The sequence below is a fragment of the Sphaerodactylus townsendi genome, linkage group LG04, assembly GCF_021028975.2.
Source record: "Sphaerodactylus townsendi isolate TG3544 linkage group LG04, MPM_Stown_v2.3, whole genome shotgun sequence".
NCBI lineage: Eukaryota > Metazoa > Chordata > Lepidosauria > Squamata > Sphaerodactylidae > Sphaerodactylus > Sphaerodactylus townsendi.
The window spans coordinates 80,640,336-80,666,308 of NC_059428.1; the positions used below are offsets into that span (position 1 = coordinate 80,640,336).

The 25,973-nt window shown below is 41.4% G+C and overlaps 1 protein-coding gene and 1 pseudogene across 2 annotated transcripts in view; one reads left to right on the forward strand and one right to left on the reverse strand.

Moving 5' to 3' along the window:
• Positions 1 to 25,973, reverse strand: part of POLA1 (DNA polymerase alpha 1, catalytic subunit) — a 226,278-nt gene that overhangs the window by 157,262 nt on the left and 43,043 nt on the right. For both annotated transcript variants that reach the window (XM_048493186.1, XM_048493187.1), the window contains exon 26: positions 25,789 to 25,911. In XM_048493186.1, the coding sequence (XP_048349143.1) occupies positions 25,789 to 25,911 (123 nt within the window). The remainder of the gene's footprint in view (positions 1 to 25,788; positions 25,912 to 25,973) is intronic.
• LOC125430694 lies at positions 22,825 to 23,525 on the forward strand (annotated as a pseudogene).

A 25,973-nucleotide genomic window follows, 5' to 3' on the forward strand; every position in this document is an offset into this window, starting at 1 on the left:
AGCAGGAAGATCTGGCTCCTCTCCCTTGAGTATTATACACAGTCTGCACTGATTTTCTGATAGGATTTTTTTTCTTCGGATCTCCCGGCAAATAGTTCTAGCAGTTTATGAACTCAAGCCCTAAGCAGTCATGAAGTTCATCAGCATGCTGCACAGAGACCAAGAAGATTTGTGATCTAGCACATCTTCACCAGCCTATTCCTCCATGACATGGCATGGGTGCTGTTCCTGCACTAACTGGGCCCCAAATCAAGATTCTCTCCCTGTCCTCAAAGTAACATACTAACCTGATCCACTCCAACTTTTCTTTTTGATACAGCAACTTGCTGCAATAATAGAAGTTACCAAAGAGGCCTGGAGCTGAAGGAGGAAAGACACAGCACCTTACAACCAGCATAATCCTTTCCCTGTTTTGATAGGGCAGCTCACAACTGGCAGCCACCCAGTTAGAACAGGAATGGAACAGCATACTACATGAGCCGAACCCTAATATCTGTTTTTCTCCTCCCAACATTGACACCACCAACAGGAGAGTAGGCATAGCAATGCGAGCCTACTCTATCTCACAGAGAAGGAAACAGAATGTGAGCTCCTTAGTAAAAGAACTCATGATTCATGTTTTGCTGGAGTTTTTCTTTCTTTCTTTTTAACTCATATTTTCTCACCTGCTACTAATCAATAAAGTAAAGGAACAACAACATGCTTACTATGAAATAAGACCAGCAGACAGGGACTAACAGGTCCACATCCTATGTAAAAGAAGCACTTGGTGCCAGTCTTCCATCTCTTACATTTTCTCCCACAGGCTATGTCACAGACAACTAGCAACAATACTAATAAGAAATTATATAGCACCTGGAATGCTCTGAAGTACCTCTATATATAACTGAGTAAGAGCCTGGCCAGTTGGCAACAGTGAACGTTTAGCCAATCACCGCACACTGGTGAGGCACGCAATGGCTCCAGCATGTGAGACTTTGGGGGTGAAGCATGCGACGGCAAGGGCTCCAACTGCTGAGGTGCAGGATGGCGCTGACGATTCACTCTCCACTCCCAGCCAATTACTGTGATGCAATCCCAGTGTCTCGTATCTAAAAGGTGGTTGCTTTTTCATTCCCTCCCACCATCCTTTCATCTGCACATTCCATTGCCATTTCCTGGCTGCTTTCCCTCTGTCTTTTTGCCATGGCAGTCACTTTTTTATTCCCTCCCATCTTTCCTTCCCCCACCCATATGACTATGATATGGACCCGAGGCAACATTTTGAGCACAGGAGACAAACCAAGCATGGAGCTTGCACACCTGGGGGGAAAGGACGAGGACAGAACACAGAGAAGCAAAAGAATAAAGGGGGCAAAGAAGAATCCATTGTTGGGAGCAGAGCAACACCCCCCCCTCACCACCACCCCTCGGGATGGGAGTGTATGTTTGTAAGAGCAAGAGAAAAAAGCAGGCAGAGGGGGAACGAAATATCAAACATTGGCCGGGGGGGGGGGGCAGGAGGGCTTGCCCTCTCAGTGGGCAAGCTTAACCCACCAACAGTTGTATAGAGCCCATTTTATTTGTTCATAAAATGGCCTTTACTTCAAGTTTCACATAAATGTGTAACTGCTTTCAGTCAATGTGGCTGAATCCTACTGCTGTTGTGAACCCTGATTTCCTGAATGGAATTAGAAATGTGCAATTGTATTCAAGATTAATTGTGATAATCAGAACTCCTCAATCAGTCACAAGCCTTTATTGGCATAAAATAAACATACAAAATCAGCATACAAAATTTGCCCATTATTGGTCACAATTATAGACACTGGTACTAAAATACTAAATACTAAAATATATACATGGTCCTTCTGTAACTACAGGACATTCCTTCAGCTAAGTTAACCCACCCAAACGTCATCGGACACTGACAGAAGCCAGCAAAATCACTGGGCTGCACTGGCTATATCGCGGTCATAATACATAGACACATTGGTTGGTATTCATCTAGACTTACGTCTATTATTGTTAGCAGAAATTTTGCTACATTCTCACACACTGTGGGATCCATGTTGTTCAAAAGCATAGGTATCTTAAGAGCATCAGTTAGATTGTTATACAGAAATGGGATAAGTGCAGATTGTGACATTCTAATTTTTGCAAACCTTACACAATGAAAGAGGGAGAACTCCTCAAGCAAGTTGCCTAATTCTGAGGATGGCCTTTTAAGAAGCTGTTGGGGAAAAAAACAAACTACAGTAGGAATCTATAAACTTCTGCATTTGCTTAGGTCACCATTAATAATCAGTAATTTAGAACTCCATGCAAAACATATGTAAGTTTAAATATTTATCTTATACTAGCGGGCCCGGCCACGCGTTGCTGTGGCAATTGTCCTTCTCATCACAGTCCGCAACCCACACAGATGTCCATGCAGGTCCAATGATCCCCAGCATAGCCTTTTGGGATGGTCAAATGGAATCCCTCTTTCCCTTTCGTTATATGGTGCTGTCTTTTTTTTTTTTAGTATAAAGTAACCCTTTCCATTCCACAACAGAACTGTCCAGAGTGCAAATCCCGCTGTCCATGAGGCTGGTTGACACGCACAGTCCTGGCTTGAGTAAGGCAGAACTGGGGCAAGCAGGCTATCCCAGTCGGGCAGCAGAGGCGCTCAGATCGAGGCCAGCTCCCTGGGTTCTTAAAGGGCCACATGCAAAAGAAGCGGAGCCAGTAGTGTTCGTTCGCCCCCACCCTGCGGATTGTCTTAGAAAAAAAAGGCAAACTCCAGTTCGCTTTTAGTAAAAGAGAGCTGTGGCAAATATGGGTGAGGAAGTGGGTAAGTGGTGGTTGGATGTGAGGGAGGGCAGAGTGAGGTGTGTGAGGATGAGCTGGTTGTGTATGAGAGTGTGTGTGTTATGTGGTAGCAGTGGGTGAGGCACAGAGAATGAAAGTTACCTGCTTGGGGGGGGGGGGGGGGAACCCCAGCTGACGCCTCCAATAACGGCAAAGTGTGTATGTGTTCTCACTTCCACTAAGTGATTACACCTAACAGTATTACCCTATTTACTGTTTTCACTTTCTGCTTATCTCTTGGCCTTCTCTTGCGCGAGACATTCTAAAGGGCATACCAACCCCTCAGAAGGCTCAGCTAGACATTGCTGCAGCAAAGCATTCTATAAGTGGGTGACAGTTAAACACACTGCCAGCTTCATGGAGGGCTGGTGCGCCAGGAAAAAGACTTTTTACCTGGCTCAGGTATGGACTTTCAGCGATTTGAAGGTCCGATTACCTGCTCGCAACAGTGAGGGACGTCCTGTGAAAATTTGGGGGCAATCTGTCCAGCAGCTTCTGAGGGAGACCATCAGGGACAAACACACTGTTAGATTTTTATATACATAGATTCGTTTTATTTATTCAGGTAAAAAACTCACTTGGTTTCTTTGTATATATTGTACATAACCCTGAGAAGCAGAATGCATTTATTCACTTCTTAATTGTTAAAATTCATAATACGCTGAAGATTAGCTAAACAAACAATGTTTAATCTCTGAACCTTACCCTCCAGGAAGCCATTCTGAACACTGGCTTGTCTTACAGAAATCGGATTAAAATTGTTCAGTTTCCCTACTCTTTCAATCCTTGTCTTAACAGAAAGATGCTTCTCAACGGGAATAGATTTTACTTTCTTTAATGGAAAAATCTTAATTACAAATCCAACTAAAATACACTTCCTCCATAAATCCATTACTGCAAAAGACATGCTGAGGATGTTTAAAAATCCTTAATTTGTAATTTAGACTCACTGTTATCTCATTTGTATGAAATTCCAACTACTTTTGCAGCAAGTCAGCTTTCCAAAATATTAATGTTTACAAAAATGGCTAAATTACTCATCTACAGCTTGAGTCAAACTAGATCTACTTCAGAAACATCAAGACATTTTTACTTCTACAAATCAATAAAGAGCAAACGCCCAATATTAAAAGGAAACTTTCCTAATAGCTTTCCAATGTTTATTTTATTTGGAATATACCTACACAAGTGAGGATCCAAAAGAAAATTGCAAAAGCTGCCATCTCATTTTGAGTCCCCTGTTTTGTCCCCTTACCCCCCACTGCCTTCCTCTGCAGGCTCCACCTCCACACCCATTCTAAGCAACTTGTCCAGAGCAGTCCAGATGGGCATTCTGAATCTTGTCTCCTCATAGTCCTGATAGCTCAAATGGAGCAGTCCAGGTGTATGTGCTAAAACTTCCCACTCTCTCTCAGTGGCTTACTGTGACCACTCCAGGCAGGCATACTGAGGACCCCACTGGAAACCACTTAGGCCACTGCTGGGCCCAGCGTGGCTCCCAGGCTGCAGCATGAACAGCAGCCTGGGCTAAGTTCAAGTGCGGAAAACTGTTTTTTTTTTATTGGGGAGGAGGGGCTTATTTATTTATCTGATTTCTATCCTACCCTTCAAATGCATCCCAGAGCAGGTCACAACAATCTAAAAATGGTTCCCACAATACAGTAAAAACAGCATCATATACAGATAGAAATTCCTAAAAAAAATGCCTAAAACATACCTAAAACAAAACAGATACCTTACCTAACCTTTTCAGGTGCAGATGGAGAACAAGTTTCGAAAAAACCCAGTAGACTGGGGGCAGATGACATGGTCATTCAAATGTGATGACAAAAATGATCATCTTAACCAGGTGCCAAAAAGTATAGAGGGTCAGTGCCTGTTGGACCTCTAGTAAGAGAGCAGCCCATAAAGTGGGGGCTATTACAAAGGAAGTCCTCTGTGCAGCCCCCCATCCCGCCCTTGACCTCAGCACCTGGGCTGGTCTGTATGGCAGAAGTCACTTCCACAAGCAGTGTGGTCCCAGGCCATTTAGGGCTTTATAGGTCATAACTAACACCTTAAATTGAGCACAGTAGCAAACTGGGAGTCAGTGCAGATCCTTCAGTACCAGCATCATATGCATATGGCCTGGAGTGTTAGCTGTACCAGCTCCACTTTTCAGACAGTCTTCAAGGATAGTCCCACGTAAAGCACACTGAAGTAGTCCAGCTTGGAGGATACCAGAGCTTGGACAACTGTGGCCAGGTCATTTTGGTCCAGAAATGGGCGGAGCTGGCAAACCAGCCAGAGACATTGGTAGATTCCCCCACCCCCAGCCACAGTTGCCTGCTGCACCTCCATAGACAGTTGCACATCCAGGAGAGCCCGCAAATCTTTCACCCAATCCTTTGTCAGAACATGTGTTTAGATGAGCAAAATCTAAATGACAGCTGGACCCTCCTTCTAGCAGGTGCCGTGTGCATAATTAGGACTGAGTGCACACATGTACCGTGTGCAAAACCTGATAAGGTGAGGGCACCTGATTGGCACCACTTTTGTATATAGTGAGCACAGATATCTGAGTGATGTGTGCCTGAAAACACCTGTGGTCTGGCGGAGCACTTTGTCAGTAGTTAGCAATAAACAGAACTGCACTGGTGACTGTGTGTCTTTCAGTTCTTGTCTACATTGCATCCTGCAAGGTGGTCTACTCCGAGTAAAGCTGCTGCTTCAACATCCTTTTGGGGCAAAAACCAGGCAAAGGTGATCCTCTTTGGACTGCACCTTAGAACACTGCACAAACAGCATCTCCATATTGTCAATATTCAGTTTCAATCAATTCATGCCCATTCAGTCCATGATTGCCTCCAGGTAGCACTCCAGTCAGGGGCGGATCTGCCAGAGGGACATGTGGGGTCACATGTCCCCAGGCACCACCCATTTGATTACATAGGAGCGCAAAATCACAGTCCCATGTGATCAAGCTGCACCCCCCCAACACACACACATATTGGAGGCCACACCTGCCTCACTCAAGCAGGTGTGACCTCCGATTGAGGTGGGGGTGGCTTCTGGGGGGTCATAAATGAGACCAGGCAGGAGGGGCAGGGGAGTGCAAAATAAGGTCTTGCCCCAGGCACCATTTTCAGTCAATATGCCTCTGGCTCCAGTACCTGCCCTGCCTCACATGATGAGAAGGGAATTGTGAGGAACATTTGGGTGTCACCAGCATATTGATGGCAGCCCACACTGACCTCCCCCAGTGGTTTCATGTAGATATTAAATACTGCAGGGAGCAACACCGAGCCCAGGGGAACTACTACCCTCTGAAACCACGCACTGAGGTAGGAGGAGAGCCCCCTGATTATTTTTATTTTTTTCATTTTCTACAAATTTGGGGAGTACCCAATTTTGAAAAAACATCTGTTTGGGCTGTGTCCCTACCTGTGGATTTAAATATCTAGATAAGGGACACAGTTGGGAATTAGATTTATAGATATCTTCTTACATTAGTGTCACACTGCTCATTTGCTATCCTAATCTGAATTCTATGTCAAAATATTGAAAGAAAAATTCCAAATGGACTAGCAGAGAAAGGCCCACTTCATGGTTAACTGCAGATGCTCCTAACAAACATACCTCCTAATAGTAACAACTGTCTCTCCCATTTTTTTTTCATTGGGGACCTTAGTAACACACACACGCATACATATGCTCTACATACACAGACAAGGCGGGAAAGTAGTGTATGATTGCTTAGGAGCACTTCAACAAGTGAACTTGAATACTTTCTGCATAAGGCTTCAGTAACATTTTATTTCATCATTGTGTGGAAAAGACCAAATGAAGTCATATAATGCAGACACACAAATATAGGTCACTGTAAAGTTTATGACTTTGCATCACAATACTTAATCCCATCTCTGAAGGCTAACAATATCAACTAAACCTTATGGGAGAGTATTTCAAAGACATACTGTGATCTTATCTTGAATAATGCTATTGCTGTCTCACAGGCCTTAAGTGGCATACATTTCCTTGCTTACAACTGCCTCCTAATCTAAAACAACTTCTCACCTACAACAACAAAATACCAAGAGGAACCAATTCAGGAACCATACTCCGCAACAAATCTTGATGCAAGTTTTACCCTCATATACATTCATTCACATTTGAGCAACACAATCACATCATCAGCTGTACCATCTCAGGCTTATTCACTTGCTTATTCGCCAGTGTATATAGGCCATCATATGTCAACAATGCCCTTCCATACATAGGACAAATAGGTCCATATGCAAATAAATGGAGACAAATTAACATCAAAATCAAAATATTCAGAAACCAGCGAATGAAAATTTTCCAGAGAATTCTGTTGTTGATCTACTTTCTTCTACAAAGACAATTCAGATTCATTTCTTTACAATATAATAGTCCACCTTCCTCATCAAGACTTAAGATGGACTATACACTATAGACTGACACATTAGAAGTCAATTGGATGAGACATCCAGTAAACAATAATATTTGAATTGCAGAAATCTGAAACAAAGCATAAGAATTTAAACATGACATGTTAAATGATGTAGCAATTATACAGTTGGAGCATACTTACAGGAAACACACAGTATATAATAAATGCAGTAATATAATTTACCCCCAATAAGATGGGTACTAATTAAACTTGGTAACTAATCTGTAAACAGTAATGCCCCTTTAAAGCTAGGTGCACCATTATTTTACCAGCTAAAACCAAGAATGAGCATTTAACTCACGTAATAATTTTTTCTGGTTGTTGTGAGTTTTCTGAGTTGTGTGGCCATGGTCTGGTGGTTTTAATATTTTTTCCTACAATACCCAGATTAAAAAGGGGGGAAAGGTTGAGACAGACTTGTCTCACAATGGCTAATCACCCAACCAACTTCCGAAGCTAATAAAGATGTAGTCAAACTGTATATGTCTTAATACTGCTGAAGCAATTTGTAAGACAATTCAATTAAAATTAACTAACATGTCTTCTCAGTGATCATTCAGACAGAATGATTTTTTCCCCATTATTTTCAAGATTAAGCACACGTCAGGTGTCAGTGGTACATTTTATTAATGGGATTTATAAATCCAAAACATTAGGTTAATAGCTAAATGATTTACACATACTTTCTGTCTCACTGCTCACTAATCCACTGTTAATGAAATTTCATCACTTTGATTATGATTCAAGAGTTTTTCCTTTTTTGCCCATAATATTAACATAAATGGCAAAAAAGTTGAAATCTGAGTCATACTTTATAATGTAAACATACCTTAACCTTAGAATTAATGAGTTTGTCCCCCTCCCTGCTATAGAATATTACTGTCACATTCCCTCCTCACAAACATTTGTTCACCCAAAACAGTGTCCAATAAACCTCATACAAGATGTTACAGTCAGACAGCAAGGCACCACATAAGTGACCTTTAAAAAGAATGATACAAACAGGTGGCTGGTGCTTAACAATAATTGCATTGTACTTTAACAATGAAAACTAAGAAGGACATCACACTGTCCTATCATCTGCAACAGGAAGAGCAAAATAAATGCTGCCAGGCACCTTAACTGCTCTTTACCCACCAAAAAAACCCCAAAAAACAAAACAAAACAGAATTTCTGACCTACAAGTGATATAATTACTGACAACCAAACTGAAAAACCCATAAAAATACATATTTCATATACTTTGTCACTTCCGAACCTGATCATAACTGCTGATATTTACAAGCTATAAACTGTTCTTCTATTTCCAATTAAAATCCTTAAAATGTGGTGATTGAATTAATTGCCATTACCTTGATTTTTGACATCAAGCAACTCAAGTTACAATTGCGATCACCCTTTAACCATGAAGCAAGCCACTATTTTGACAGCGGAAGAAGAGGCTGCAATCTTTTCCTCTCAGACAAGCTTTGGTCGTGTCATAGGGATTCTGTGTAGTCAAGCGAAGTCATGTCCACAAAATGTACCTAATTAAGAAGTACAGCACTCTCTGTTTTTAGGTTATCTCCACTAACGTGCTGCAAAATGGAAGATACACAATTCTTCCCAGTCATCACCACCACCAAGCACCAGTGAAAAAGGCATGCCTGGTCGGAGCTACACGCAATAGGTATATCAGCAGCAAATGAAGAGGGCCAAGCAGCAGATCAGTTTCCTGTCAGCTTTGGAAAGTGCTGACATGTAAGCTGTAAAAAGTTTTGTAATTCTCATTGGAAAATGGAAATATGGGAGTTAAAGGATATATAACCTATCAGGTTACATATCAAAAGGTAATTTAGAACCACCATATAATCACTTCAACTTGCAACACAAGTTCACAATAGTCAAACGTCTAGAGAATAAAAATCAACCAAAAGACATACAATTACACTATGACAATTTAAGAGCTTGCATCAGAAAGTGTTACAAATTGTGATTTTGCCAGCAATCAGAGACAAGGAGTCAAGAATAGCATGGTCCTAATATGAGCTAGCACATGAAAGGAAAATAGGTGGAGTGCAGTAAAAAAAAGGGAAATGAGGAGGATGTAAGCAGCTGCTGATGCTGTTAGGTAAGGAGGTACACATTCCGCTTTCCAGGTGCAACTGCAGTTTCAAACTTGTTCACCACAGACAGCTGGTTGATTGGTTTTCTATGCCCTATCTCCTCCAACTTAGAGATTCAGTGTAAGTTTGGATGAGCACCAAGCAAGGACCAGAAGGAAACAGCTACCATACCCCACTTCTGACCAGAAGGAAACAGCCCATACCCCACTTTTGCAGACTTTGCAACCCACTTGGTCTACAACCCTAATTAAAACATTATTTTGAAGCTACTAGCTGCAATGACTAACAGTAATCTCTATATACAGTCAGTAAACCTCTGAATACCAGTGCTAGGAGGCAACATCAAGGGAAGGCCTTGGTCTCTAGAACCTATTTGCTGGTTCCTCAGGGCAACTGGTTAGCCACTGTGTTAAGCAGGTTGCTGAACCAGAATGGACACTGATCTGATCCAGCACGTTGCCTCATGTTCACACGTAAGTTGAAGAGGCAAGAGACTGCAAAATTAGAGGCTTTCTTACAGAGAAACAACAAATATGTGGGCTTTAAAACTAAACTACAGGGGAAATTACACAAATGAAATCTCCCTTTTTATTAACCTTTTACCTCAATGGGATTTTGGTTTAATGGTACTTTGAAACAGATGTGAGGTGCCACCCACTCCACTGGAGAAAATGTATGGATGACACTATCACTGGCAAGCATACTAAAAACTGGGTCAGTGTAGTCTTTGCAACCTGAAGCATCACCAGCCTTATCTTCAACTGACTCCCTCTGCAGATAGACAGTTTGGGTATGGTAGTATTCATTGTTAAGCTGGAAAATCTTCAGAGAAATTATAGCCATCCTCTTTTAGATAAGCTACAGACAACATATTCATTTCAAATATGTGTGCCCTCGGCAATTTGATTCTACTTCAAGCCCCAACATGACAATGGTTTACAATCCTTTTGGACCCCTCCCCCCCACAACATCCCAAGGAAAACTCATGAGCCCTGCCACTGTGAGCTCTATATGACAACATCTAGAAGTCTCCATATTGCATATTAATTCTTTCAGTGCTTCTCTGAACACAGCAAAGTCAATAATCTATCCCACGAATTTAATCTTTTCCTACACTTTTAGCAAGAATCCCATTTGACAAATTTCTCCCACACAAAGATTTGAAGTTGTGCACTTCCAAACAGGTTATCAAATTATGGCTATGGGGACACACCCCTCACCTCAGGAGAGTCAGGCAGATGCTCTCTTAAAGGAGGAACCCCTACTTTTTGTAGGGGGTAAAACACCCTATAGCAGAGTTCCCCAACCTGGCACCCATGGATGCATTGGCACATGCAGGCGCATCCCCAGGCACCCACTGTGTGCTTCGGGAAAGTAGGCAGGGCCATTGTGAAGACAGAACAAATGTGTATTTTACCTTTCCTTCCCCCCTTTCCAATCTTCACGTTTATTTTAACTTCCTTTAGTAATAATGTGTGTCTCCTCAATACACGTGGGTGTATGTGTGTCACTTTTCTTTGGTAGTCTTCTGTCAGTATGAATGCTTTATCCTTCCTTGGCTGCCATCTGTGTGTATGCATGCATGTGTTTTATTTCCTGCTTTTCCTCCTTGGTTGCTCTATGCATATGTTTATCCCCCTTTTGTTTTCTTCTCAGTGTGTCTTATCTCCCCTAGGTCTTCTCTGTGTGTTTTATGGCCCCTCTCTGTGGTTTTCTCTGTGTGCATTGTATTTCCCTTTCAGCCTTTGGTTATCATTGTGTACCCCTCATTGGGCTTCTTCTGTGTCTGTGTGCTCACATTCCCCATCTCCCTTCCTTGTTTGTGTGTATGTGTGTCTGGATTTCCTTCCTTGCCAAGACGCCTCCTGATGCTTTTTAACCCAAAGAACCCCAGTTTTCATGAATCTTGACATACAGATTTAAATAGGACAACAAATAGGAAAGGTTTTTGTTTTTACAGAAATCATGGTTAAATTAACATAGTATGCTAGAAGCTCACTCGAAGGTCACATTATTAAATGATGAATGGTTCAATGTACCTCTAACTACAGACAACTTCACAAAAGTTAACAGCATAATCGATAAAAAGTTGTTAATTGTAAAAATGAAAAGGAAACAATCAAAATAAAAGAATTATCATCCTAGCTCAAAATTTGCATAATAATGTTACCTAAATCATATAAATTGCAAAAAGAATTCACTTAGTACATACAGACCAGTTTTAAAGGAGTTTTGATGATGCTTTCATATTCTTTAACTTCTAACATGAAAACTGAAACTATTTACATAGTACACTATTATTATGGCTACAAAGAAATACTATACTCACAGCAGAATTCCATAAATGTTTCATATAAAACACATTAACAAGACCAATGGCACTATTTCTAAAACCATATTTAAAACTCCAATGACATAATAAGCTTCTAATAAAATTCATAAATACAAAACATATTTGTATGAATTATGTTTTCAACGCAGGCCACCAACTTGAACTTTACAATGTCATCTGCTAGTCAAAGTTAACAATATAAGTCAGTATTTGGTAAATAGAACTTGAGAAGTACAAATCAAGGTAAACTCAAAATTGTAAAATGATAAATAGATTAATCCTGGGAAAGAGTTAATTGAAATGGACTGAACAAGGATATTTTCAGTCAGAAAATTACAAAGTGTTTTATTTGGGAAATAATAGTAAAGCTAGACAAGAAGTAAAAGTTGACAAACAAAATCAAAAGTCTAAATGCAGCCTTCCAATGGTTCGCAAGTACAGACAGATTATAATAATCAGCATAAATAAATAGAACAGCAAAAATAAAGAACAAGATTCAAGAAATCAAAGGGAAATTTAAAGCAAGTTAGGAATGCAAAAAGATCACCATGGAAATACATTATCTGAACAGGACAAAATAAAGAAAAAGAACAAAACACTCAAGAACTATACAAGAATTATACAAAAGAGATGAAAGGATGACAAATTCCTTCCAAGAAAAAAATTTGAAGAACAACCTACAGTTTTAGAAAATGAAGTAAAAGCAGCACTGAGAGCAACTGGCAGAAACAAATCACCATGAGTAGAAGCAATATCAAAAGAGATATTTCAAGCCACAGAAACAGAGTCCATCAGAATCTTAGCAAGTATATGCCAACAAATATGATAAACAAAGCAATGGCCCACAGACTGATAATACTCAATTTACATTCCAGTTCTGAAAAAAGGAGCTGTCAATGACTGTAGCAACTATCGGACCATGGCATTAATTTCTCACACAAATAAAGTGATGCTCAAAATCTTACCACAAAGGCTGTTACCATATATGGAATGAGAAATTCCAAAGGGTCAAGCTGGATTCAGTAAAGGAAGAGACACTAGAGATCATATTGGAAATTTACATTGCTTACTAGAGGATGCAAGAGAATTTCAGAAGCAAATCAGCTTGCAGTCCAGAAATTACATACTGTAGACCACAGGTGTCAAACTCGTGGCCCTCCAGATGTTATGGACTACAGTTCCCATTATCCCCTGCCAGCATGATGACGGAAGGGGGTTATGGGAACTGTAGTCCATAACATCTGGAGGGCCACGAGTTTGACACCTATGCCGTAGACTATATGGATGATGAAAAGTTATGGTTGGTTTCAAAGTACTGGGTGGGCCAAAATATCAGATTGTTTAGATGTGCAACCTGTACTCTACACAAGAAGCTATTGCTAGGACAAAAGAGATAACATCTCTTGGCACAGAGGGAGAAGGGTCCATTTTGACTGATTCCATCTGGAGAAATGTGTTCTCACACCTGAGCTCCATCTTAAAGGCTGTCATTGCCATATGTAGCAAATATGCCAAATGGTGGCTGTTGGACAACACTCCAAGATTTTAGAGTGCTGTAACTTATAAACTCAAAATGTCTGCCATAGAATAAAATTAGCTATGTACAAAATATTGGAGCAGGGATTGTGTGTTGGCACCTTTCTTTTGTACCTCTTGCTCAACCTGTTGTTATGTAGAGGGTAGACTGTTTCCTTTTAACAAACTAGTTACTATTTTAAATGTAGGTGTTTACTATTCTCAACCACTGAAATTAATAGTGTAGTAAATGCTGTATACAAATTGCAGATTTTGCTTTTGAGCTGTGGTACAGAAAGAAAAATTAATGCAAAAAGGAATATTGTTGCTGTCTAGCACATTTAGATCAAACAAATCTTCAATCAACATCTGTTATCAGCGAAATTTTATAATCCCAAAATAAGATTTAAGACTATGAAATACGGTTAGAAAATGTGTACATTACTTATAAAGTTGTTAGCTTTTTAACTTGTACCAGTGAATAATGTAAGTCAAATAACCAATTAAGTAAACATGTAACTATTATAATAGTTTACAGTATAAGCATAAGTGCTATGGGTTGAATCCAACAAAAGGAAAGACAGCAGATTTCCCCTTTTGTTGAAGCTCTTCATATCATACAGAGTGCTGTTCCTTGGGTCCCCTGACCACTAGAGGCAGTATTTGAGGACAGAATACCTGCAGGAGGGGCAGGAATTCCAGAAGCACAGCTCCATTCACAGCACCCTGGATCTACTTCTACTCAACCAGTAATATTTTTAAAAGACAGCGCAGAAAAGATTAGAGATCCTCTTTGCCATTTTTTTGCCATGCATATTCCTATAGCGATTTTCCCCATGACTATATTTCAAAGTAACTATCTGCTATTTCAAAGTATCTGTTATACTTGAAGAAATAATAGAAAATAATTGATTTTATTTATGATCAGGCCTTACAAAGGAAATCTTACAAATTTGCATGCCACAATGTGCTTACCAAAAGCCTCATATCATATAATGAAAGGAATAAAGCCGCAGTTTCATAGCATGAAGTCCTATGAATTACACAAACTATTAATACATTATCAGCACCAACTGTTCTTAATATACAAGAGGGAGGTAGAACAGATGCACATGAAATATACGGCTTCACTTAACAAGAAAAGGCCAGGGACAAATACCAAGTTAACACTGATATTTGATAATTGTGATAATCTACTATCATGCATGCCTTACATGATAGTAGGTCAAGTTGCCTGCCTTGGCAAAGACACATTCCCTCATGACACTGGCTGGACTAAAGTAGCATGTAATGCTAAGAGTTCATTTCATAAATAAACAGCTAAACAACACTGAGTGTTAGCCAAAAATGGGGGAAGGGGGTGGGCAAACAGTACTACCAACTAAAACTGGAACTAATATTCATAGAAGGAAAGATTAAAGGAACTTCTTAAACAAATGATCACCAGTGAACTCTGAACTCTGTTTTCAACACTGGTAGAAGTCTCACTGCTATTCATGAAAACCTTTTGAGGAGGTGCCATTTTTAACAATAATTTTTTCACCCTTCTGAGGCAATTTAAATTGCTAACCCCCACTTGGTTGGTTGGTTGGTTGGTTCATTCAACTTATTATACTGCCCACCCCGAAGGGCTCTGGGCGGTGTACAATATTGTTTAAAACACTTTAAATTTTCAATAAATACAATAAATTTAAAATAATCTATACAAAATTCCAATATGTGTACATATAGTAGAATGCAGATGGCAACTGTAAAAAAGACATCTTCACACAAACTCCACCCCTTCTGAGAGGAGGATCAGGCAATGATGTTATCAGTAAACCAGATGATATCACATGTCATAGAGGGAACAGGGAACAGCCCATCAGTGGCTGGCTTCCCCAAAAGCCAAAGAATAACTCTGTCTTGCAGGCCCTGCAGAAGACCCACTGCAACAAAGATTTACTTCCAAATAAATATTGTTTCACTGTGGCTGCTAATAAGCCAAGAATAGAATTCAATATTATGATAGGGATCCCAGACCTCTGGTGGGGGCAAGGATCCCCTCCCACTGCCACTCTTTGGGCCTATGGTTTAATGTCACTTCCATGGAAATCCTGGAAGTAATATTCTCTCTAGGAACTGCCAAAAACTATTATACAGTCATAGAGTTTTCGGCAATTCCTAGAGAGCACTGACTTCATTTCCAGGTTGTCTCCAGAAATGATGTCACATTATCTGCAGTAGTCTGGCAACCCTCTATTATACCGATCCATATAAAAATTCTCCCTATTCCAAAGAACAGATCCAAAATCCTTGTAAAGCTTCAAATAAACGTTAAATCCAAGTGCAGGAGATAGCTTTAATCAGAACAATACAAAAAGCACACAAGCTAGAAAAATGAATTAGAAACAGGAATAATGGAAAAAGCATTCGGGTTTATTAGACCCAATACAAATCTTGCAATCTTCCTACTAGAGAGTGGAGTGGTATTTAAATAACTACCATTTCCCTTTAATCCCTTATCAATAAAAGAATAGCAGTTTCTAAATTGCTACTCTGTCAGAACCACTCACTGACAACACTGACTGCTGCACAACACCTGTCAAACACTGCTACTTGGGCAAAAGGGGCTTTTTTCATGGAAAAAAATCTATCCAAGTTAAGGAGAAATTACTCAAATGTTCTTCAGTCCAGTCAGAGTTCAAATTATGTTTAATTAAATGTATGGCTTTTGGAAAGGGCTAGTAAGAATTTGTACCAACCCATTTGGCATATTTATTTGGAAGTAAATGTAATGATACTTTTTGCAACTCCACCATATGCATAAGAACTGTCTCAAAAGTATTTAAGTGAATTTAAACTATCCTCTCCTGGCATATAATGATGCAGAAAGTGGGGGTACAATGTTGCAGACTGTGCAGTAGAAGCATAATAATACATACAATAAACAATGTGATAGGCTAAAGTCAAATTCCTTTATAAAGTAGAACTTCCTGAGCTAGTCCACTATACTGCGGTTCTAACCTTTTCTACAAAAATGCCCTCCTGAAAGTTTTTGCTTTGCATACTCTGTAAAATGATGGGGGGGGGGGGGTAGCTTATTGATCTCCTCAGGCAAACTGTTTCACAAGGTCAAAGCCACCACAGAGACAAAGCATGGACAGGCAGTTGCAAATCTTAACTATTAACAGGGTCCACCTTCAGAAGGCTTTGTTCAGATGAGCAAGGCTGTTTCAGTGGAGCTTAGCAGGAAAGTCAGTCCTACGTGGGTCCAAGGCTATAAATGGCTATGTAGATGATAGTAAGAATCTTGAATTGGGTCCAGTAATGGTAACCAGTGTAGTGACTACACAACAGGTGTGATGTGAATGTTCCACCATTGGCCTGCTAGTAACCAGGCTGTGATATTCTGTACTAACTGGAGTTTCCAAGATGACTTTAAGGACAGGCAAATGCAGAGTGTATTACAATAGTGTAGAGCTGAGTTAACTACAGCATAGGTCCATATAGCAAGATTATCTGAATGAGTGTAGCGGACCAACTTCCAGGATGAATGAAGCCAGAATAATGGCTTGGTTGGTTCCAGAGACTGCGCCTGGCTGGCTCTGATCCTTCTCACTCAAACCCAACATTACCAAAACCGACCTTGAGGACATCTCTTGACAGGGACCAGGCCCTTCCTTTCTCAGTCAATCCCACAGAACTCACAGGAACATCAGCAGGCTATAAAGTCTTCTTCCAAAGGGCAGTGCTCAACTCAGCTGCATACTCATTTCTGGCCTTTGATGTTAAGCCCTGGCACAGGCTGCCACGTTGTGCTCCTCTCCTAAGCACAATACATATAAACTATGCTTGTCTGTTCTAATCATCCTCATTCCACATTGAGCACACTTCTTAAATAATGCTGTCTACATCATCTCTCCTCTTCTCAACCACCTCTGAACTCTCACTGTCAACGAACTTAACATGAAGTTCAACACAGTCACTCTGTCACAGCAAAGAAGGAACTGAAGGGAGGACGCTCCACCATTGGGCATGTGACCATCGGAGAGAATGGTCTTAAGGAACTGTTGGAGCACTTTCTAGGTAGGAAGCTCAAGAGTCTTCTCTATTGCTAGACTGCACAGTCCCAATTTGAGGTTGTACAGAAACCACAAAAATGAACTAAAATACTCCTGAGCTCAACTGAGTCAGCAAGTCAGTTGTAGAATTGAAGAGAAATTCCTCCATTCTTTCAGATGTCTTGATCATTCATAGCAAATACGTGTTTTGCCCCCAATTGGGCATTCTGGAGTTACAAGCAGGGGGCTCAGTAGGACTCGCATGGGGGATCTCATTCTACTTGCCTACACTATCTCCTGTTTCTCTCCTTGACAACCACCCAAAGCTTCTTTCTTTCTCTTTCTCCCACTTCACCTTCTTTTCTACTCCTTCCCCACTCAGTTTATCCTGCCTTTCCCAGTCTCCTTCCTTCCATCTTTTACCTTTTTAGAGTCTTCCTCTGCACAGCTAGTTGGCTGACACTAATCAAAGCATGGAAGCCAGAAGGTTGCCTAGCAACTTGCCTAATAGTCACTGAGATTTTACCATATAGTTTCACAAAATCCTGGTTGGAATTCTTTGTGATTTGGTGTTTTTTTAGAGTAAATTTTAAAGATTTTCATTTTTCAGCAAACCTGGAGTCTCTACAGAAAAATCTCGCCTATTGTGTCTATTTAAATTTGTGTCTATTTAAATTTGCACTCCAAGGCCATGTTCAGATTTAGACAGATACTTTCTTCTAGTTTCTGAAATTAGATCTAAACAAATCAGACTAACGGGTTGCCTTCAGAGACCAATTATCATCAGTGCAGGAACTAACCTGTGGCGTTACAAAGTACAATATCCCATCCCACCATGCTTCTCAACCTCTGTAATTTTGGGACTGACTGTTATCAATATGCTGACAATATCCAGCTCCAGATCCCTCTATCCAAAGTGTAGTGGTGTAGCCCTGAATCACTGCCTGGCTGCTGTGGTTGAACGGCTAAGAATGAACAAATTGAAACTACGCTCTGGAAAGACAAAGGTAACAATACAAGTTAGGAAATCAAAGATCTTGAAGGACATTGTGTTCCCATTTCCTGGGGAAGCTCAGCTGATTCTCGCTGATTTCATTAAGAGCCGATGGGTTGTATTGAATCCAACTTTAATGCTGGAGAGGCAAGTCAATAAAGCTGCAAAAAAGCTTTCTTCCAACTTAATTTAACCCGGAAAGTGACCCCCTACTTTGACATGGCCTATCTTGTCACTAATATCCATACCATGGTAACATCAAAACTAGACTACAGTAATCCACTCTACATACCGGTAGGTTTTCCCTTCAAAGTCAAGACAGAGACTCCAGTTGATGCAAAACGATGCAGCTTACTTACCATCATGAGCTAGGCATACCATGCCTATCACTCTCATTCTGAGGGCACTTCACAGCTGCCTACCAGTTACTGGGTTCCATTCAAGATATTGGCTACCACATACAAAGCCCATCATGGCCTTCTTACCTTACATCCATAGGACCAACTCTCCTGCTATGCTCTACCATGACAGCTGAGGAGGACCTTTTGCAGGTGCCTCTCTGTAGATGGACAAAGTCAGCAATTGTACATGTGTATTTTCTGTTGTAGCCTCCAACTTATGGAACAGCCTGCATGAAGACATCAAGAATGCTCCCACCCTATGGAAAACTGAATTATTCAGGATGGTTTTTTACACAAGTAATAGGACTGTGTTGTAACAAAATAATTTGGAAAGATGCTCAGATGAAGGGTTAGGGACTATGGACTATACTATTGTGTATACCATTGTCTGTTGCAAGAGTTAAGTGTTTTGTGTTATCATAGCCTCATGCATTAACTTAAATAATATTCTGCATCCAATTTAAACAAAGATCCGTGTTCTCAGTTAATTTTTCTAACCCCACTCAACACAAGACTGTACCACTTTAGAGGCCAAATTTGATGCAATGTGGACCAACATCTGAGGACTAGAAGTATCTTAATTTTTTTAATGAAGACAAGATCTGTATCGCCATCTAGTGAAAAACCTGCACAATTACCACACCACTAATTTTAAATCATGTGTTCAGTAAATAACCGCACTGCTGTTTATTCACCCTGAGATATAGCTGAACTATATCTGTTCTGTTATTAACTTCTGTTCATGTGCCACAAACTTGTTACAAGATAAATAGGCTTGAAGCAGATACACTGTTGAATGGAAGAACAGAAAATCAGTTTTGCACTTACCTGTAACTGTTCATCGAGTGGTCCTCTGTGTAGGCACACATGGGACTGCGGAAGTACAGGTCAACCATGAAGATTTTTCTTCAGCTTTCTTGCAGAGCTCTAGGCAACTAGTAAGTGCTTCTCTCCCCCAATCACGTACTCAAACAATGGTTTTTCCCACTCAAGAGACATGTGACTGGGGGTGAGGCAGCACTCTCTCTCCAGTTCTCCCTTCACCGCCACAGGGAGCCATCATTTTTGTTGGATGACAGCCAAAAGCAAGGAAGATTGTGGGGTGCTGTGTGGTTTCTGGGCTGTTTGGCCATGTTCTAGCAGCATTCTCTCCTGACGTTTCGCCTGCATCTTCATCTGAAGATGCCAGCCACAGATGCAGGCGAAACGTCAGGAGAGAATGCTGCTAGAACACGGCCATACAGCCCGGAAACCACACAGCACCCCAGTGATTCCAGCCGTGAAAGCCTTCAACAATACAAGGAAGATTGTGACGGATATCATCAGTGATCAGGGGCAATAACTTTTACAATCAAATAGGAGGTCCTCCACCTGATTCTTAACATCCTGTATCAGAACAGAGGCTCTCAACAAAAAATGCCATCCTGGAACTACTTCAGAAGCAATTATCCGACAATTGCTATCTGCCATATGCTTGGATGCATTCATTTGATTCTTTGCCAGTCTGAGACCTTCAACCTTGCACAGTAGCAAGGACATCTTGTGTTCTTCCAGCGTTCTTCCAGACCTTGATCTGCTCCCAAAGGTAGTGAGGATAATGGCCCATTAACATGGCATAATTCGCAGGCCAAGGGCACAAGAGTAAAATTTGTGTCCTACAATAGCTAACTTCCTCCTCTCCTTATCCTGCGGGCCCGACCCACCAGGTTTTTACCTAGGACAGCCTTGACTACAAGAGAGTTTGGGGCTGCATGGTGATATAGGAATTGGGCTTCAGAGTGACAGATTTTATAAAGATTCTCAATATGCCCAGTAGAACACAGTCCAGAGGATATGTGCTCCCAAATTACTGAAGCAATTGCTAAGATACCCTTCAGCAAAGGTAGTGTGATTGCCCAGTCTTAAAGTCATTCAGGCCTGTCATCCGTAGCCCCATAAGAAGCACCCAGGGCTTTGGCCATTCTTATTAATTGGTCCAGCTACTTTCTCTGTTCTTCAGAAGGGGAGTGCAAAGGGTTTTCAGCATCTTTGCCACAGACATAGTCAGTATCCAGGTCAGAGTCACCTGGCTGATCAGATTCCAATGAGGTGCACTGCGATGGTCGGCAGCAAAGCTGCAATTTGGGTAGCTGTTGCCTGGCATGGTTGCTGCTGAAACAATTTTTCCCAAGGAGGCCATTAGAGCAACATCATTTGCAGCATGGCCATGGGCCATGGTACCAGTTGTTGGTAAGGTGAGGTCATGCCATCACTCCCCGGGCCATCTTGCAGACTGGGGAGTTCCACAACATCATCGTCAGAAGAATCCAGCAGCGCATCCACCAGTGACGGGGATGGTGTGTGCGGCTTTGATGGCAGGGGAGAGGCGCCCTTGGTGGATCGAAGGAGGCATGTAGGTGAGCGCCCTCTCAAAATCCCATGACATTGACCTGGCAACTTCAAATGCCAATGCCAAGTTGACAAGGACCCTTGCTTCAGCGGCGAAATGGATTGGGAGTATAGTTCTTGGTACTGAGTGTGTGTTGGCGGCAGCGGGGTCTCTAGGGTTCACCTAGGCAAGGCAAGGCACAGGATGGAGAACGTACCACTTTCAGCAGAGAGGAGAGGGAGTTTACTTTCTCCAAATGCTTAGTTTTTCTTTTGGCTTTCTTCAGTGGGGACTCTGAGAAAGCTGACAGCTGCTGATCGATAGCCTCCAAAGGCCCTGGCAGCTCAAAAGCCAGGTGCGTGCAGGACAAGGTGTCTCCCATGTCCCCTTGCTCCAGAAACAGTGGATGCGGTGCTTTCTCATATAGGGCTAGTTTCAAGCCAAAAGACCTTTCTTGCCATGCCTTAGGAGGTAGGAGGTTACAGGTTTGCACAAAACCATGACGTGTCCTTGCCCAGGTATAAGAGACAGAGTGTTCATTGACTTCTGCCATTTTAGCACAAGTTTGGCATTTTTTGAAAAGAGCAATAACTAAGATCCGCAAAAACCAAAATGCAACACAAGACTAACTATATAACTAGAACTTTAAAACTCTAAACTACAACAAGCAACTATACTGAGAACAATAAAGGTTAAGTTGTCAAACGTTTCCCTTTGCAGGAAGAAGAGCTCTTGCTGAAGACATCATCCTCCCAGAGCCGATGAAGAGTGAACTGGAGGGAGGTTGCTCCCCCATCCCATCACATGTCTCTAAGCAGGAAATGTGGTGCCGGAGTATAAGACATGGGGGAGGGGGAAACTTACTAGTTGCCTAGAACTCAGCAAGAAAGCTGAAGAAAAATCTCCACAGTTGGCCTGTGCATTCCCATGTGGAATTGCACAAAGGCCATGAAGATGAACCTTACTTCTCTGCTGTTAATGCATCTGCTGAGTCATACCCTACAAAATTATTTAGCATAATTCAGCAATTAGCAACTCCAAGGTCAGAATCTTAATGTGACAGGTTTGGAGATTGGCTGTGAACTCTTCAGGATTCTTTGATGGCAAAATCAGCTCCAAGCTGCCTTGGAAAGCTAGTCTGGGAATAAATCAAATAGTAGAGGTTTCTGATCTTTTTTATTATATTGTTTCAGCCTAATGCCCAAATTAATGTTCTGCAGTTTGTGAAGGCTGTCACATATATATTAGAATCCTACCCAGCCTGGCTGCTGAAACCTTATCAGGATAAGAAGTTCCTTATAAAGATTAATACCTGCCTGGGTTTTGGATTTTTTGCCCAGGATCATTGAAAGAGGTAAAAGTGAGTTAAAGAATCCATCATAGGACAGAGGGTTTCCTGCCAACTACAGGCCAGTCTCCAATTGGCCCTTCTTGGGAAAAGTGATTGAACATATGATGGAAGAACAAATTGGCCTGCACCCTCTGTCTGGTCATGGCTACAACTTTTCCCAGGAAGTACACCCATCAGCAGCAGCAATGACAGAGCAAGTGTGACAGTGGGTGGACAGACAGAAAAGGAGTGATACTTGAGTCTTGTATGCGAAGAACATCAGCCATTAAATCACCATTTCCTGTGCCAGCGTCTGCCAATTGCCTATTTCCATTTGCCTGTCTCACATCATACCTTTGCTTAACCTTCCCTTTCTTCTCATTTTTTTAGCATGAGAGAAAAGAAGCAAAAGGGAAAAAGCAGCTCCCCCCCCCGCCCCCCAGCAAAGAAGATGGTAGACAGTGAGCAGCTGGTGCAGAAAGTATGGCTGACAAACAAGCGGAGAGATACAATGGCATGGGGACTGCTGTGAAGAATGTGACAGAGAGGAATAAGACACAGTCCAATGAAGAAAGGAACCGGTGGTAGGTAGCATAAAAGAGTGTAGTTGGGGTGCAGCACTCTTCATGGTGAGTATTTAGCAGTATTAAGCAGAATACTTTTTCTGATGGCAATGAGCAAAAGATGGTTCATACTCATTGTGAGAAAACAGAAAAGGAACTGGAAACTTTTGAGCTGAGCCTCCTAGACAACTAGAACTGCAGCAAGACCCAGTATGAGAGCAGTGTCTTCTACCTGAAGATGAAAAGGTACTATTACCCGGCTGGAATGTCTCACTGTGAAGAATAGGGCAACTGTCTTAGAATCTTCCAAGACACACAACAAAGTTCATGAAATTAGTAGGGAACACATGTAGCCAATTCTCTCTACCTGGCTTGGCGCTCAACTACACAGCTTTCTACAGTAAGATCTAGAGAACCCCTGAGCGGGTATGCACCTGGGCAAGACAACACTTGATGGTGCCATAGGTGAACTAGACATCCTCAGGGAGGACTCCTACAAAGACTCACCCTCATCATGCAGCACTTCCACAATAACTTAATGTTCTGGACAAGTAACCAGAAAGAACATGTTAGTGAAAGCAGCAACTAGACTTCTGGCTGTGGGAGAGTGTGGAACAGAATAGCAGCCTCACAATGGCACATGGATTACTCTGCAGATTTAATTCTAAGTTTATTTTATCTTTTGTAACTTGTCTGAAAAGCAGTTCTCTGGTTCCACTAAGGATTCTATTTGTCTTTTCACTTGAAATGCCATATGCTTCTGAAGTGCAAGTTTGTATCTCGCCTCTTCCTATTGCCTGCCCCCAAATCTTTTATTTGTAATGGAAGAACAAATTCAGTAGTTCCTGGATGGCTTACCTATAGCACTTTTAGGCAACAGAATGCAAAACACTTTGCTTGCCCTAGTGGATTATCTTAGCTTGCAGGTTGACAAGCTTTAACTTTTATTAGTTTTACTCTGTCTTATGTTTTAGTTCTCAGGTAGTGCAATCCTGAGGCAAGGGATAGATGCAGTACGTCTGGCAATGGTGCAGCCCCACCGCCTCTTAAGAGGCTTCTATGCCAAAGCCAACAAGCCAAAAGCGACCTCCCCTAACCTCTTTGAAATTCCCCTATGTTGAACAATGAGCTATGCCTATTCTTTTGCCAGCATAAGCCTGCACCGGCAAATGGGGGCACTCTGGAGCCAGAATGACTCAGGAAGCAGACTAAAGCTGGCTCTGCCCTGGAAAACAACTCAGCTCCTGAACTGGATGAGTGCTGTGCTGTGGCCGTCTTGTTCTCCTCCCTAACATCGACATAAATGGTTCTATGCTGGCATAAATGCCCCTTATGCCAGCAAACTGGCATTTACACCGGCTCCAGGGTCATGATGGCTCCTCAGCAGTTTCATACCCTGCCCCCGCCTCCCCAGGATTGTGTTGTTATTCTTGATACATTCCTCTTGAAGTGCATAGGGCACAGAGTAAGAGTGAGGGGAACAGCCCTCAAGTAGTTCAGATCTTTTCTATCAAAATAGACACAGAAGGGCTTTATCGGGAAAGAATATTTTCACTGTTAGAGGTTTCCTGTGAGGTTCCATAAGGCTACGTGTTGTTCCCTATGTTGTTTAACATTTATGTAGGAGTCACTAGGTGAAATAGTCTAAATTTTGAAGTGGGTTGTCATCAGTATGGCAATTACATCCAATTCGACTTCACTAAGGAAGGCTCTGGAAGCAGCCATCTCTGTGTTTAGCCACTGCCTGGATTTCCTAATTAAGTGATCAAAGAAAGATAATGGTTAGAAAGGCTGGAAGGTGCTAGAGGGTCAATTGATTTTGGTTTATATGAAGTTTTCTAAACAAGGAAAATGCTTAGGAGTGCTGTTGGACTTGGCCCTTCAGGTGAAAAAACATTGCTACATACCTGCAGGAGTTTTTGAATTGTATCGTTCCTTATGACCTGGTATCCGTATACTTGGATAAATGCATCTACCCACATGCACCCATGCATTCAGTGCAGCAGAATATTTTGGTTGGCTTTTCCCTCCAGATGCTCTGCCACTGCCCAGTCTCAGGCTTTTTTGGGGTTGCTATTTCATCAGTATGAAAGTCTGCCTGATTTTGTCACACAAACCCATACACTTTTGGCCTTTAAATGAGCAGAGCTTTTAAAAGAATGCCTTTGATAGCACTGATTTAAATTGGGATTCTTATTACTCATCTTTAAATTATTTTTGCTGTTTTATATGTGATGATGTGATTTGGTTTTAACTTTCCTTGTAATAACAGTAGTACTACATTTGCTGTGAACCACTTTGAAATCCCACTGGACAACCGGTGAAATAAAAACATAAAATGATATTAAATGACAGAAAAAGTTGCTTTTACACCCAATCTCACATTCCTTTTGTTTGGCTTGTATTCTTTTCCTTTTTTTTCTAAAGACCATATTTTCATGGTTTGTTCTTTGCAGAAAGAAGCCATAGCGTGGCACCCTGCTGTTTAAGAACATGCACTTGCCACTGCATCCAAAAAGAGGTAGCTCTACAAGGACTCACAACTCAACAGATGGAGCTCAACAGTCCATTTGAGTCGTACAAATGCATGCTGAAGACCACTGATCTAAATGTTGTCCACTTTTGTCAATTTTGCAGTTTATGGAAAGAGGCAGAAAGTAGCAGGACTTAGAAGAACCTATCACATTCTCTCTCAATCTGGAGGAAACTTCCAGCTTAGCAACAAAGTTCTAAAACCACTGTGAGATGTAGAATATTTACAGACATTGTCACTCACTGAAAAATTCAAATGTTATCTATATGCTTTCCCTATATACATTCACACCAAATGAGAACTGTGTTAATTGACTCACCTCTCTGCCTTTGAATGTCACCAAAGCAGCTAGAGGCTTTGCATAGAATCTACTGTAGGAAAATCCAAGGCAACCATACATGCTATTTGCGGTTAGCTTCAAAGCCTTCTGCCTGATGTCATACTGAAAAGAAATATGGTCAACACATTAGCTACCAAACAGGCATTACAACAAAACAGCAATAA